We start from the raw sequence: 13,187 nt of genomic DNA on the forward strand, positions 1-13,187 counted from the left end.
GCTGTTCCTCATTCTCCTAACGACCTCGTTTACTCTCTCACACCTGTCCCCTCTTTTGCCCTCTGATTTAGTCTCTATTTCTCTCTCTGTTTCTGCTTCTGTCCTTGTCGGATTCTTGTTTGCTTTGCCCTTGTCCCGTCCTGTCGTAATCTGCCTCTTCATCAGATACTGCGTGTGAGCAGGTGTCTCTGTCCTCTACGGCCCGCGCCTACCCGGAGGGACCAGCAGTCTGTTGCCGCTAGCCCTGCTATTCTCCTCTACTACTAGAAGGGGGACTCTCCTGTAAAGATAGAGGATTTATGTTTTCCCTGTTTGGACATCTCCTGTAAAGATTGAGGATTTATGTTTTCCCTGTTTGGACATTAAAAGACTCTGTTTCTGTTAAATCGCTTTTGGGTCCTCACTCACCTGCATAACACTGTCTGTGTAGAATGTTGCCCAATGATCCTGAATGACCAAAGTGTGTGTGGTAGAACTGCACTTTGCAATAATTTAAAGATCTGTTATCTGTCATTATGCTCTTTCTGGAATGTGATGCTCATTTCAGTAACCATCTGCTCCTTTACAGTAGCCCCCCCCCCCCCCTCCCCCCCATACACACACTGCACACAACCCTCATTTACCCAAACAACTACTTCTCATTCTGTGAATGTTCAAAATACACTGCTTCACCTTGAGGGCTCATATGGTATGTTGGGAAATTACATATTACATTTCCTCAATGCGACCTTGTAGAAGGAGCTTTGATTATAGAGGCTGTAGTGTGAGCTGGTCCGTAAGGACAAGGAACCTGCCTTCCTTACTATAATGACCTTTAAAATACCTGAGAGCTGGGAGGAGAACAGTATTTCATTCTGTTGGCTGTAGCTGGCTGGCTGTCTCTGGTGGTTTGGTTTTTAATACCGTACTTCTATCAGAATAGCTAAAGACTGAAGGACAACCACAGAACCAATAGTATTCTCACCTTCGACTGCTGTAGCTTTAGGCAGGTGTGTAGGAAAACCCCAAACCCTTGAGTGATCTGTGTGTGTGTGTGTGTGTGTGTGTGTGTGTGTGTCAGAGCCAGGATGTCCAGTGAGGTGCAGCCCAGCTCAAGGCCGGACGACAGTCCCAACACCAGTGGGGGAAGCTGGGACGTGGAGCAGAGAGAGGTGGCCCCTCCGGTTCAGGAGCAGGGTCAGGAGAGGGATCAGACAACGCCCAAGAAGAAAGAGGCCAAGATATCTAGCAAGACTGCTGCCAAGCTCTCCACCAGCGCCAAGAGGTAGATCTGCAATTCTCTCTATTCTGTTCAGGTAGATTGTGTAATGAAGTGTCCTTGACGGTCTTGGTCATATACAATATGCATGTAGTGCATTTATGGTTTTTGTGGAATTTCTTTGGAATACAGCTCAAGCTCAACAATGGACTATCCAATATACTGAATGTTCAACACATTAAGAACACCTGCTCTTTCCATGACAGACTGACCAGGTGAAAGCTATGATCCTTTATTGACATCACTTGTTAAATCCACTTCAATCAGTGTAGATGAAGGGGAGGAGACGGGTTAAAGAAGGATTTGAGACATGGATTGTGTAAGTGTGCCATTCAGAGGGTGAATGGGCAAGACAAACTATTTAAGTGCCTTTTGAATGGAGTATGGTATTAGGTGCCAGGCGCACCAGTTAGTGTCAAGAGCTGTAACGCTGCTGGGTTTTTCACACTCAACAGTTTACCATGTGTATCAAGAATGGTCCACCAGCCAACTTGACACAACTGTGGGAAGCATTGGAGTCAACACGGGCCAGCATCCATGTAGAATATTTTCAACACCTTGTAGAGTCCATGCCCTGAAGAATTGAGGCTGTTCTGAGGGCAAAACTGACTCTAGGAAGGTGTTCCATTCCGAGCCACAAATGTCATACGCAGTATAATACAGAGATTATATTGACTTAGATGTACCTTGAAGCAGTGGGTTTATTATAACCATCAATGGGTTATGAAATGCAATGGTCTGAGGGACATTAGAGAAAAACAAACAAAGTGTTTGTGTCAGAGAGAGAACCCATGGATGAGTGACCGTGAGAGAGGGAGGACGGCATGTTCTGTAATTGGTCCATTTCCCCCTGGATTCCCTCGTTCATTCTCTCGTTTATTCTTCCCTCCATCTGCTCTTAACAGCCTGCCGCCTTACCACGTAAAATGTGCCACCTCATGAGAAAATACTGTAGATAAAATTAGAGCTTCTTGTGCATTCAATCCTGGGAACGACTTACTCCATAACCGCAGTGATTGTATTACAGTTATACAGCCCCTTGCAGAAAGAAGTATTATCCCACTGCCTGTAAGGAATAGTAGGGCACAATGATTTACCCACAGTCTCCTCTCATCATGAACCAGAGAGTTTATAATCAATACAAGCACACACAGAGGAGAGGAAGGGATCTGCTGTCGTTTGTTCTACTCTTCCTCCCCTCGCTCGCTCCCTGAGGTGTGGTGCCTTCCTGTCAGCACTCCTCTGTGTGTGTGCGCGCGTGAATGTGTGCACTCCTCCATGGCGTGCCATTTGGAGAGGACCGAGGGAATGAGCCGACAGGGATGACAGGTGAAATGAACAAAAGGACCACCTGAGGTTCTCTCCCGCTCTGAGCGGTGGTGCTGGTGAGTGGTGGGGTGCCATTTCTACTGATGTTGTGACACTTCCCTGTCTCCTGATGTTGTCGTTGTCCTCCACCATGGCTACAGCTGACTGTTTGTTTGGCTCATCTAACAGATAGGGTCAACAGTTGTTGTGAACAGTGTGAATAGATGATTTAGGGTCAGGGGCTGTATGTATTTAGTGTCTCAGACTAGCATTTAGATCGGCACTCCTACTCTGAGACACTAAATACATTCGGAACCAGGATTATATCTCAATCTGTAGTGTTATGATTATTCATTTGGTTCCGTTCCACTGTTCTGAACCAGCAAAATTATGTTCTGAACCGGTTCAGATCCCAAAAAAGTAACGGTTTATATCGTTCCTTTCTGTTCCTTTTTAAACCTCTGAAATACTCTTTTCTTTAACATTTAGCTCAACATTAAATGACTTCACCAATCAGTGCGGATAGAGCAGCTTGCTATGGAGCGGGCAAGCTATAACTAGTTGTTTACATGCATTGGACAGACAAGTGTAGGGCCCGAGATGCAACTTAAATGTTGTGGGTGGTGAGCGAGCGAGAGAAGGTGGAGGAGGAGGCTTGAAGCGCTGGGCATCTTGTTATGACATGTATTATCTTTATTAGGCCCACAGAATTATACCGAGGAGGAGCGGCTTCTATGGAGGAACTTTGAAGTGTCTTTGAACCTCAGAGAGGTGGCTTAACGTTGCACCAGAACTAGTTAGCTAACAAGCTTGTGTGTGTGTGAAGTGTTACCAGAATTTAAATAAAAACATACCTTTTTATAGTTAATAAATCCAATGTGAAACGTTATAACTATAGTATCCTTAACTAACATTGAACAAGTTAATTCATTCTTCTCTAATGAAAATAATCTCTCCCTAATTATTGAATTTCTACATCAGTAAGCCACAGTAGCCTAAGCTTTGGAAGGGAAGGGGCTTGTAACCTACACACGCTTTGTTGCGTTTTTTTGGGGGGGGGGGGCAGGAAATAAGACCCCTGTACGTAAAATAACATTATTAACCTTTTCCCATGCCTTTAAAATAATCGTTCTGTTTCGGAACAGTATAGATCACTTTCGGTCCCGGTTCTGATTCTGTCCCTATAAAAATGTTGTTCGTATTTAGGTTGTGTTCCCTGAACCAGTTCCAACCCCTTGGAGAGTAGCTTGTTGTCAGTATTGGCTCCGTGTGAGTGGAATATTGCAGCCTTAATGGACGGTGAAGTAACTGATTGTAAAAAAAAACTGCACCTGCCTGTTGGGATCCTCAGAGCAAATCATTGGCATAGTTATGTTATGAGCAGTGCTGTGTACGGCAGTATAACATAATCCCTGCCCTGATCCCATCTACTCACTATACTAAACCACTGTTTATTTATGTAGTCTTCCATAAATACTTCCAACAGGGAGCGAGAGACTAAATCAAAATGTTTAGTTCACCCTGAGTCATTAAAATCCTTATCTCAATCTGTCTCATGTATTTGTCCAGAAAGCAGATATGACTCTTTTACACAGCAAGGCCTGTCTGATCTCAATGTCAATTTACACTTGCCCATGAAACTAGGTGAGGAATTTAACAGTGCGTCCCTATGTTGATATAGTTTGACAAGACGTATTCCTGTATTCAATCACAATTCTAGGCACTCATTAGGACATCAATGAGTTATTCAGTGTGTACATTAACAGATTGATTTTACTGGCAGACTTTATATAACACACTAGCTAGTCTGTTCTGCGTGTGTATAGCATTACACAGCCTCAGTTCGTCGGGGCATGGACTCTACAGGGTGTCGCAAGCACTCCCCAGGGATGCTGGCCCATGTTGACTCCAATGCTTCCTACGGTTTGTGTCAAGAACTGCCACAAACCGGCACCCTTCTACCATACCCCATTCAAAAGTCACTTAAATCTTTTGTCTTTCCCATTCATCCTCTGAATGGCACACATACAGCATCCATGTCTCAAGGCTTAACACTCTTCTTTAACCTGTCTCCTCCCCTTCCTCTACACTGATTGAAGTGGATTTATCAATATGGGATCATAGCTTTCACCTGGTCAGTCTGTCATGAAAAGAGCAGGTGTTCTTAATGTTTTGTACACTCAGTATATGATCTGTGTGTGTGTGTTCCACCACATGTAAGTTCCATCTCTTTCCCCAGGATTCAGAAGGAGCTCGCTGAGATAACCTTGGACCCGCCACCTAACTGCAGGTAGGAGCTTGTTGATTGTCTGTTTTATGACGCTCTGTGCGTGTGTGTGAGCCTGTTCCGCCTGTTTTATAGTGGTCTGTGCGTGTATATGAGCATGTTCCGCCTGTTTTATGTGTCTGTGACACCTGAAGCACTCTGTCAGTCTGTGCTGTGCATGGCATAGAAGGAAAGAGGATGGTGAAGGGCCTGTGCTATGTTGGCTGAGTCACTCAGATGAATGGTATACAGATAGCAACCTTATTGTAGTGCTGCCTGCATTTACAATGTGGTTTCTTTGTCTGTTAGAATGCTTTTCCTTCAATCTGCAGTCCAACTCATCCCAAACCATCTCAATTGGGTTGAGGTCAGGGGATTGTGGAGGCCAGATCATCTGATGCAGCACTTCATCACTCTCCTTCTTGGTCATATAGCCCTTACACAGCCTGGAGGTGTGTTGGGTCATTGTCCTGTTGAAACACAAATGATAGTCCTACTAAGCGCAAACTAGATGGCGTATCGCTGCAGAATGCTGTGGTAGCCATGCTGGTTAAGTGTGCCTTAAATTCTAAATAAATCACTGACACCAGCAAAGCACCCCCACACTATCACACCTCCTCCTCCATGCTTCACGGTGGGAACCACACATGCTGAGATCATCCGTTCACCGACTCTGCGTCTCACAAAGACATAGCGGTTGGAACCAAACATGTCAAATTTGGACACATCAGACTAAAGGACAGATTTCCACCGGTTTAATGTCCATTGCTCGTGTTTCTTGGCCCAAGCAAGTCTCTTCTTATTATTGGTGTCCTTTAGTAGTGGTTTCTTTGCAGCAATTCGATCATGAAGGCCTGATTCACGCAGTCTCCTCTGAACAGTTGATGTTGAGATGTATCTGTTACTTGAACCCTGTGAAGCATTTATTTGGACTGCAATTTCTGAGGCTGATAACTCTAATGAACTTATCCTCTGCAGCAGAGGTAACTCTGGGTCTTCCTTTCCTGTGGCGGTCCTCATGAGAGCCAGTTTCATCATAGCGCTTGATGGTTTTTGCAACTGCACTTGAAGAAACTTTAAAAGCTCTTGAAATGTTCCACATTGACGTTAAAAACTTCTTATGGCTGTGGGAAGTATTGAGTAGCTTGGATGAATAAGGAGCCCAGAGTAAACTGCCTGCTACTCGTGCCCAGTTGCTAATATATGTATAGTATTAGTATATTTGGATAGAAAACACTCTGAAGTTTCTAAAACTGTTTGAATGATGTCTGTGAGTATAACAGAACTCATATGGCAGGCAAAAACCTGAGAAAAAAATCCTACCAGGAAGTGGGAAATTGGAGGTTTTTAGTTTTTCAACTCTTTGCCTATCAAGTATACAGTGTCTATGGGGTCAAATTGCATTTCCTAAGGCTTCCACTAGATGTCAACAGTCTTTAGAACCTTGTTTGATGCTTCTACTGTGAAGGAGGGGGGGGGGGCTGAATGAGTCAGTGGTCTGGCAGAGTGGCATGAGCTGGTCACGCGCGTTCACGTGAGAGTTAGCTTGAGTTCCATTGCATTTCTGAAGACACAGGAATTCTCCGGATTTATGTTAAAAACATCTTAAAGATTGATTCTATACTTCGTTTGATGTTTCTACGGACTGTTATTGGAACATTTCGACTTTTCGTCTGGCCTGCGCGTCATGCATTTGGATTACTGGGCTAAACGCACGAACAAAAAGGAGGTATTTGGACATAAATTATGGACTTTATCGAACAAATCAAACATTTATTGTGGAACTGGGATTCCTGGGAGTGCATTCTGATGAAGGTCAAAGGTAAGTGAATATTTATAATGTTATTTCTGACTTCTGTTGACTCCACTTCTTGGCGGATATGTGTATGACTTGATTTGTTGTCTGAGCGCTTTACTCAGATTATTACATGGTGTGCTTTTTCGGTAAAGCTTTTTTGAAATCTGACACACTTCTCCTTAATGCAACCGCTGTATCTATAATCCATGCATAATAGTTGTATCTTTTATCAATGTTTATTATGAGTATTTCTGTAAATTGATGTGGCTCTGCAAAATCACCGGATGTTTTGGAACTACTAATGTAAACTCAGATTTTTGTGTATAAATATGAACTTTATCGAACAAAACATACATGTGTGTGTAACATGAAGTTCTATGAGTGTCATCTGATGAAGATCAAAGGTTAGTGATTTAATTTTATCTCTATTTCTGCTTTTTGTGACTCCTCTATTTGGCTGGGAAAATGGCTGTGTTTTTCTGTGACTAGGTGCAGACCTAATATAATCGTTTGGTGTGCTTTTGTCGTAAAGCCTTTTTGAAATCGGACACTGTGGTGGGATTAACAACAAGTTTTATCTTTAAAATGGTGTAAAATACTTCTTGTTTGAGGAATTTTAATTTTGAGATTTCTGTTGTTTTGAATTTGACGCCCTGCACTTTCACTGGCTGTTGTCATATCCCGTTAGATCCCGTTAGCTGGTTTCAAGCCATAGGAAGTTTAATGTCTTAAAGTAATGATGGATTGTCGTTTCTCTTTGCTTATTTGAGCTGTTCTTGCCATAATATGGACTTGGTCTTTTACCAAATAGGGCTATCTTCTGTATACTCCCGCTACTTTGTCACAACACAACTGATTGGCACAAACACATTAATAAGGAAATACATTTCACTATTTAACTTAACAAGGCACACCTGTTAATGGAAATGCATTCCAGGTGAGTACCTGATGAAACTGGTTGAGAGAATGCCAAGAGTGTGCAAAGCTGTCAAGGCAAAGGGTGGGAACTTTGAAGAATCTCATATCAAATCTATTTTGATTTGTTTAACACTTTCTTTGGTTACTACATGATTCCATATGTGTTACGTCATAGTTTTGATGTCTTCACTATTATTCTACAATGTGGAAAATAGTCCAAATAAAGAAAAACCCTTGAATGAGTAGGTGTATCCAAACTTTAGACTGGTGCTATGTATAGTGTACCTATCAGAGCTGTCTGAGTTGTGAGTCACAGCAAGAGTAGAAAGAGAAGTGATTGGCCAGTGTGTTCACTACTAAGATCAATCTAGTAATGTTGCTTGCTCGCTGCTGTATTTGCTCTGACTCCCGCGGCTGGGAAAGGCACTCTCACCATTTTCAATCCACACACACACTGGCTAAGCAATTATAGTTGATTTTACACTAAGTCATAGTGGTAGGGGGGCACGCCTGTCAATCAAGAGTTTCTGTGTGTTTTCATTGTGTGGGTCTTTGGCGAGTTAGCGTTTGTTGTCGGAGAGACTGACGCCTTGGGGAAGTAGTGTGTGTGTGTGTGTGTGTGTGTGTGAGAGAGAGAGAAGTGTTTGTATGAGCTGAGAAAGGTGAAGGTATGGGTGATTGAGAGAAAATAAACTTCATGACTGAAAACACTCCCGTCACGGAACTAAAACTATTTCCCCCTCGTTAGAATGTGTTTGTTATACCTCTCTTAGCGTGAGGTGTAGCCCTCAGCCTCAGCTATGGATAATCTCAATGAAGCATGCTATTATATTCACTGACAAAGGGAGAGGGGGGAAATAGATTTCATGGGGAGACATTTGTATTGAAAATTACATTTGTATGAAAATGTGTTATTTGAAGGATGTCCATTCTGAAAGCAGTTTCATGACGAATGGATTCACTTCGACATCAGGCAGCGGCAATTTCGTTACCTCAGAGAGGTGTGTGTGTGTGTGTGTGAGAGAGAGAGAGATGAGTGAAGAATTGGCCACAGACTGCTGGAGTATCTTTCAGTACAGTGCACTGTGAGGAAGAGCTCTCACACAATTGAATTGTAGATTTCTGTATTGAATCCCTTTTGGGGTGTTTTGTTCATTCTTACAGAAACAGGCCCAAGCTCCCCTCCAAGTCTTCTATAAACCCATGTGGGCTTTTCTAGTGTTTGGTTTGTAAAAGTCGACACAACAATATAACATTTCAACGTGTATTTTGTAAGATAAAAGCAATGTGTGATTTAATATTTTTCATACTTTTGGCCATGTAGTTTATGTGGACACCTGCTCATAGAACATCTCATTCCAAAATCATGGGCATTAATATGGAGTTGGTCCCCCTCCTTTGCTGCTATAACAGCCTACACTCTTCTGGGAAGGCTTTTCATTAGATGTTGGAACATTGCTGCGGGGACATGCTTCCATTCAGCCACAAGAGCATTAGTGAGGTCGGGCACAGTCGGCGTTCCAATTCATCCCAGAGTTGTTTGATGGTGTTGAGGTCAAGGCTCTGTGCAGGCCCAGTCAAGTTCTTTCACATTGATCTCGACAAACCATTTCTGTATGGACCTCGCATTGTGCATGGGAGTATTGTCATGCTGAAACAGGAAAAGGCCTCCCCCAAACTGTTGCCACAAAGTTGGAAGCACAGAATCATCTAGAATGTCGTTGTATGCTGCTGCATTAAGATTTCCTTTCACTGGAATTAAGGGGCCTGAACCATGAAAACAGCCACAGACCATTATTCCTCCTCCATCAAACTTTACAGTTGGCACTATGTATTCGGGCAGGTAGCGTTCTCCTGGCATCCACCAAACCCAGATTCTTCCATCGGACTGCCAGATGGTGAAGTGTGATTCATCACTCAAGAGAACGCATTTCCACTGCTCCAGAGTCCAATGGCGGCGAACTTTACACCACTCCAGCCGACGCTTGGCATTGCTCATGGTGATCTCAGGCTTGTGTGCGGCTGCTCGGCCATGGAAACCCATTTTGTGAAGCTTCAGACAAACAGTTCTTGTGCTGACGTTGCTTCCAGAGGCAGTTTGGAACTCGGTAGTGAGTGTTGCAACCGAGGACGGATCATTTTTACGCGCTTAGGCACTTGGCTGTTCCGTTCTGTGAGCTTGTGTGGCTTACCAGTTCACGGCGGCGCCGTTGTTGCTCTTAGACATTTTCACTTCACTTTAACAGCACTTATAGTTGAGCGGGGCAGCTCTAGCAGGGAAGAAATTTGACCAACTGACTTGTTGGAAAGGTGGCATCCTATGACGGTGCCATGTTGAAAGTCACTGAGGTCTTCAGTACGGGCCATTCTTTTTCTATGGAGATTGCATAGCTGTGTGCTTGATGTTATACACCTGTCAGCAACTGGTGTGGCTAAAATAGCCGAATCCACTCATTTTAAGGGGTGTCCACATACTTGTTTAGTGTATATGGCTGCAATACACCATAAGGATAATTTATGGTAGCCTACACAACACATTAGAAGCAATGGAGGCTCCTCGGAGGTGGAAGAGGAGGACAATGTCCCTAAGTGAATGTCATAAAAATGGACATGGTGAAACATTGAAGAAATAATTATTTTCAAATAAAACTATACAAAATATATTCATGTCACCAAATAATTGATTAAAACACACTGTTTTGAAATGAAGGTCTAGAGTAGCCTTAACAGCATTCTGTAGGGTGGCACCATGGTGTAGCTGGAGGATAGCTGGCTTCCGTCCTCCTCTGGGTACATTAACTTCAATACAAAACCTTGGAGTCTCATTGTTCTCACCCTCTTCCATAGACACAGTAATTATGACAGGTTGGAGGACATCCTGCGGAAGTTATCAGAACTCTTGCAGCATGAACTGACATGTTTTCCACCCAATCAGGGTCAGAGAATGAATATAGTACTGAAGGCATAAGCTACAGCTAGCCAGCACTGCAGTGCATAAAATGTCAAAAGTAGAGAGAAAGACCAATAGTTGAAGAGTTTTGAACAAATGTAATTATTTAAAAGCAGAAGCGAGAGGCTATATTTTGTTGTATTTTATTATTTTTTACTTAGCTAGTGAATACATCTAGCTAGTTAAGCCTATTCAAACACCGGGCTAAAACAGAGAGGGATGCTATGTTAGCTAGCTGGCTATGGCTATCCAACACTGGAACTCTTCCAAGTCAAGGTAAGCTTTTGGTTTTATTAATTTATTGCCCCCGGGGCCCAGCGGTGTAACTGCTTGCTGACTGTAGGATTGTAGCGGGCACTGAAGTCCACAAGCGAAGAGTATAGATTTGAGAAGGGAATTATACAAACAGCATGATAAATTTGCTCATTGTATTTTTATTTTTTAACCTTTTTATTTAACTAGGCAAGTCAGTTAAGAACAAATTCTTATTTTCAATGACGGCCTAGGAACAGTGGGTTAACTGCTTGTTCAGGGGCAGAACGACAGATTTTTACCTTGTCAGCTTGGGGATTTGAACTTGCAACCTTTCAGTTACTAGTCCAACGCTCTAACCACTAGGTTACCCTGCCGCCCCTTTTATGTGACTGCTATGATAGTGAACTGTGTTTGCGTGTGATCAGGGTTGTATTCGTTCCACCGATTCTGTTGAAAAATGTTTGTTAAACGAAACAAACGGGAGAGAAACGGGGATAAACATACCGGAATTTATCCCAACCTCTTGTTTGTAACTGCTGGACTAATAATTACATTGTAGATCAGCTAGATTTAGGCAAGAGTGTGCAAGGCAGTATTGAATGTGTCACTGTCACCTTGATTACTCAAAATTCTCTCGACTTCTGCACCTAGTTACATTGTAAACTTTCATTCATAGGTTAGGTTGTAGCAACCTCATGATGGGTATAGGGAAAATTAGAGTATCGTGTAGTAGCCTAAACCTATTGATGTTACATTTGAGCTGGGTGAATGGAATGTGAATGACAGTCATCCAATATTCTGTAATAGAAATATGGCCATGCTCCTAAAAAAAACAATATATTGTCCTCCCTCATCCCAAATGTCACCAACCACCACTGATTCAAAGATACGAGGCTAATTCCCTTCTTGGTTTGTACTGTGTTCCTTTTTATAGAGCAACAGGTAGAAACATCCACCATCTGTTTATCAAAGGCTGTGTGTTCTGCCTGTCCTCACATACGTGACTAATTGATGTGACAACAGTATTAATACTCACTGTAAAGGAGGACAGGAAGGGGGAGAGGCATATGTGAGGAGTGGACACTGACGCCCGTTAGCTTCTCTTTATTTTTTCTCCATCCTTCTCCTTCTGCAGCGAACCACTTCTGTTCCTCCTCATTTCAATAAAACACAACTATCACTCTCCCTTCCTCGCTCTCTCTTTCTCTTCCTCCCCCTCTCGGTCTGTTTTTCATCCCTATTTTAAAGAGAGGAGAGGGAGTCGTGATACTTCCCCCTTGAGAAAACAAAACATTCTAACTTTCAACAAAACGTGTCTCATTTTAAAGAATGTATTTGGCAATTAGCCTTGTCCAACACAGGACTAAGATTGAATCGTACTACACCGGCACCGATGCTCGCCGGATGTGTCAGGGCTTGCAAACAATTAGACTACAAAGGGAAGCACAGCCGCGAGCTGCCCAGTGACACGAGCCTACCAGACAAGCTAAATTACTTATATGCTCACTTTGAGGCAAGTAACAGTGAAGCATGCATGAGAGCATCAGCTGTTTTGGATGACTGTGTGATCACGCTCTCCGTAGCCGATGTAAGTAAGACCTTTTAAACAGGTCAACATTCACAAGGCTGCAGGGCCAGACGGATTACCAGGAAGTGTACTCCGAGTATGCACTGACCAACTGGCAAGTGTCTTCACTGACATTTTCAACCCGTCCCTGACGGAGTCTGTAATACCAACATGTTTCAAGCAAACCACCATAGTCCCTGTGCCCAAGAACACTAAGGTAACCTTCCTAAATGACTACCAACGTGTAGCACTCATGTCTGTAGCCATTAAGTGCTTTGAAAGGCTGGTCATGGCTCACATCAACACCATTATCCCAGAAACCCTAGACCACAATACAATTTGTGTATTGCCCCAACAGATCTACAGATGTTGCAATCGCTATTGCACTCCAAACTGCCCTTCCCCACCAGGACAAAAGCAACACCTATGTGAGAATGCTATTCATTGACTACAGCTCAGCGTTCAACACCATAGTGCCCTCAAAGCTCATCACTAAGCTAAGGACCCTGGGACTAAACACCTCCCTCTGCAACTGGATCCTGGACTTCCTGATGAGCCGCCCCCAGGTGGTAAGGGTAGGTAACAACACATCCGCCACGCTGATTTAACACGGGGGCTCTCAGGGGTGCGTGCTCAGTCCCCTCCTGTACTTCTTTCACTCATTACTGCATTGCCAGGTACGACTCCAACACCATCATTAAGTTTGCCAATGACACAACAGTGGTAGGCCTGATCAACAACAATGATGAGACAGCCTATAGGGAGGAGGTCGGAGACCTGGCCGTGTGGTGCCAGGACAACAACCTCTCCCTCAACGTGATCAAGACAAAGGAGATGATTGTGGACTACAGGAAAAAAAGGACCGAG

General features: G+C 43.3%; 1 protein-coding gene across 1 annotated transcript in view; it reads left to right on the plus strand.

Annotated features, from left to right (window-relative positions):
• Positions 1–13,187, plus strand: part of LOC115128557 (ubiquitin-conjugating enzyme E2 E2-like) — a 58,814-nt gene that overhangs the window by 5,900 nt on the left and 39,727 nt on the right. Inside the window, exons 2-3 of the mRNA XM_029658479.2 lie at positions 1,061–1,264; positions 4,806–4,856. Of these exons, the coding sequence (XP_029514339.1) occupies positions 1,068–1,264; positions 4,806–4,856 (248 nt within the window). The 5' untranslated portion in view covers positions 1,061–1,067. The remainder of the gene's footprint in view (positions 1–1,060; positions 1,265–4,805; positions 4,857–13,187) is intronic.

The sequence above is a fragment of the Oncorhynchus nerka genome, linkage group LG4 (assembly GCF_034236695.1).
Source record: "Oncorhynchus nerka isolate Pitt River linkage group LG4, Oner_Uvic_2.0, whole genome shotgun sequence".
Lineage (NCBI taxonomy): Eukaryota > Metazoa > Chordata > Actinopteri > Salmoniformes > Salmonidae > Oncorhynchus > Oncorhynchus nerka.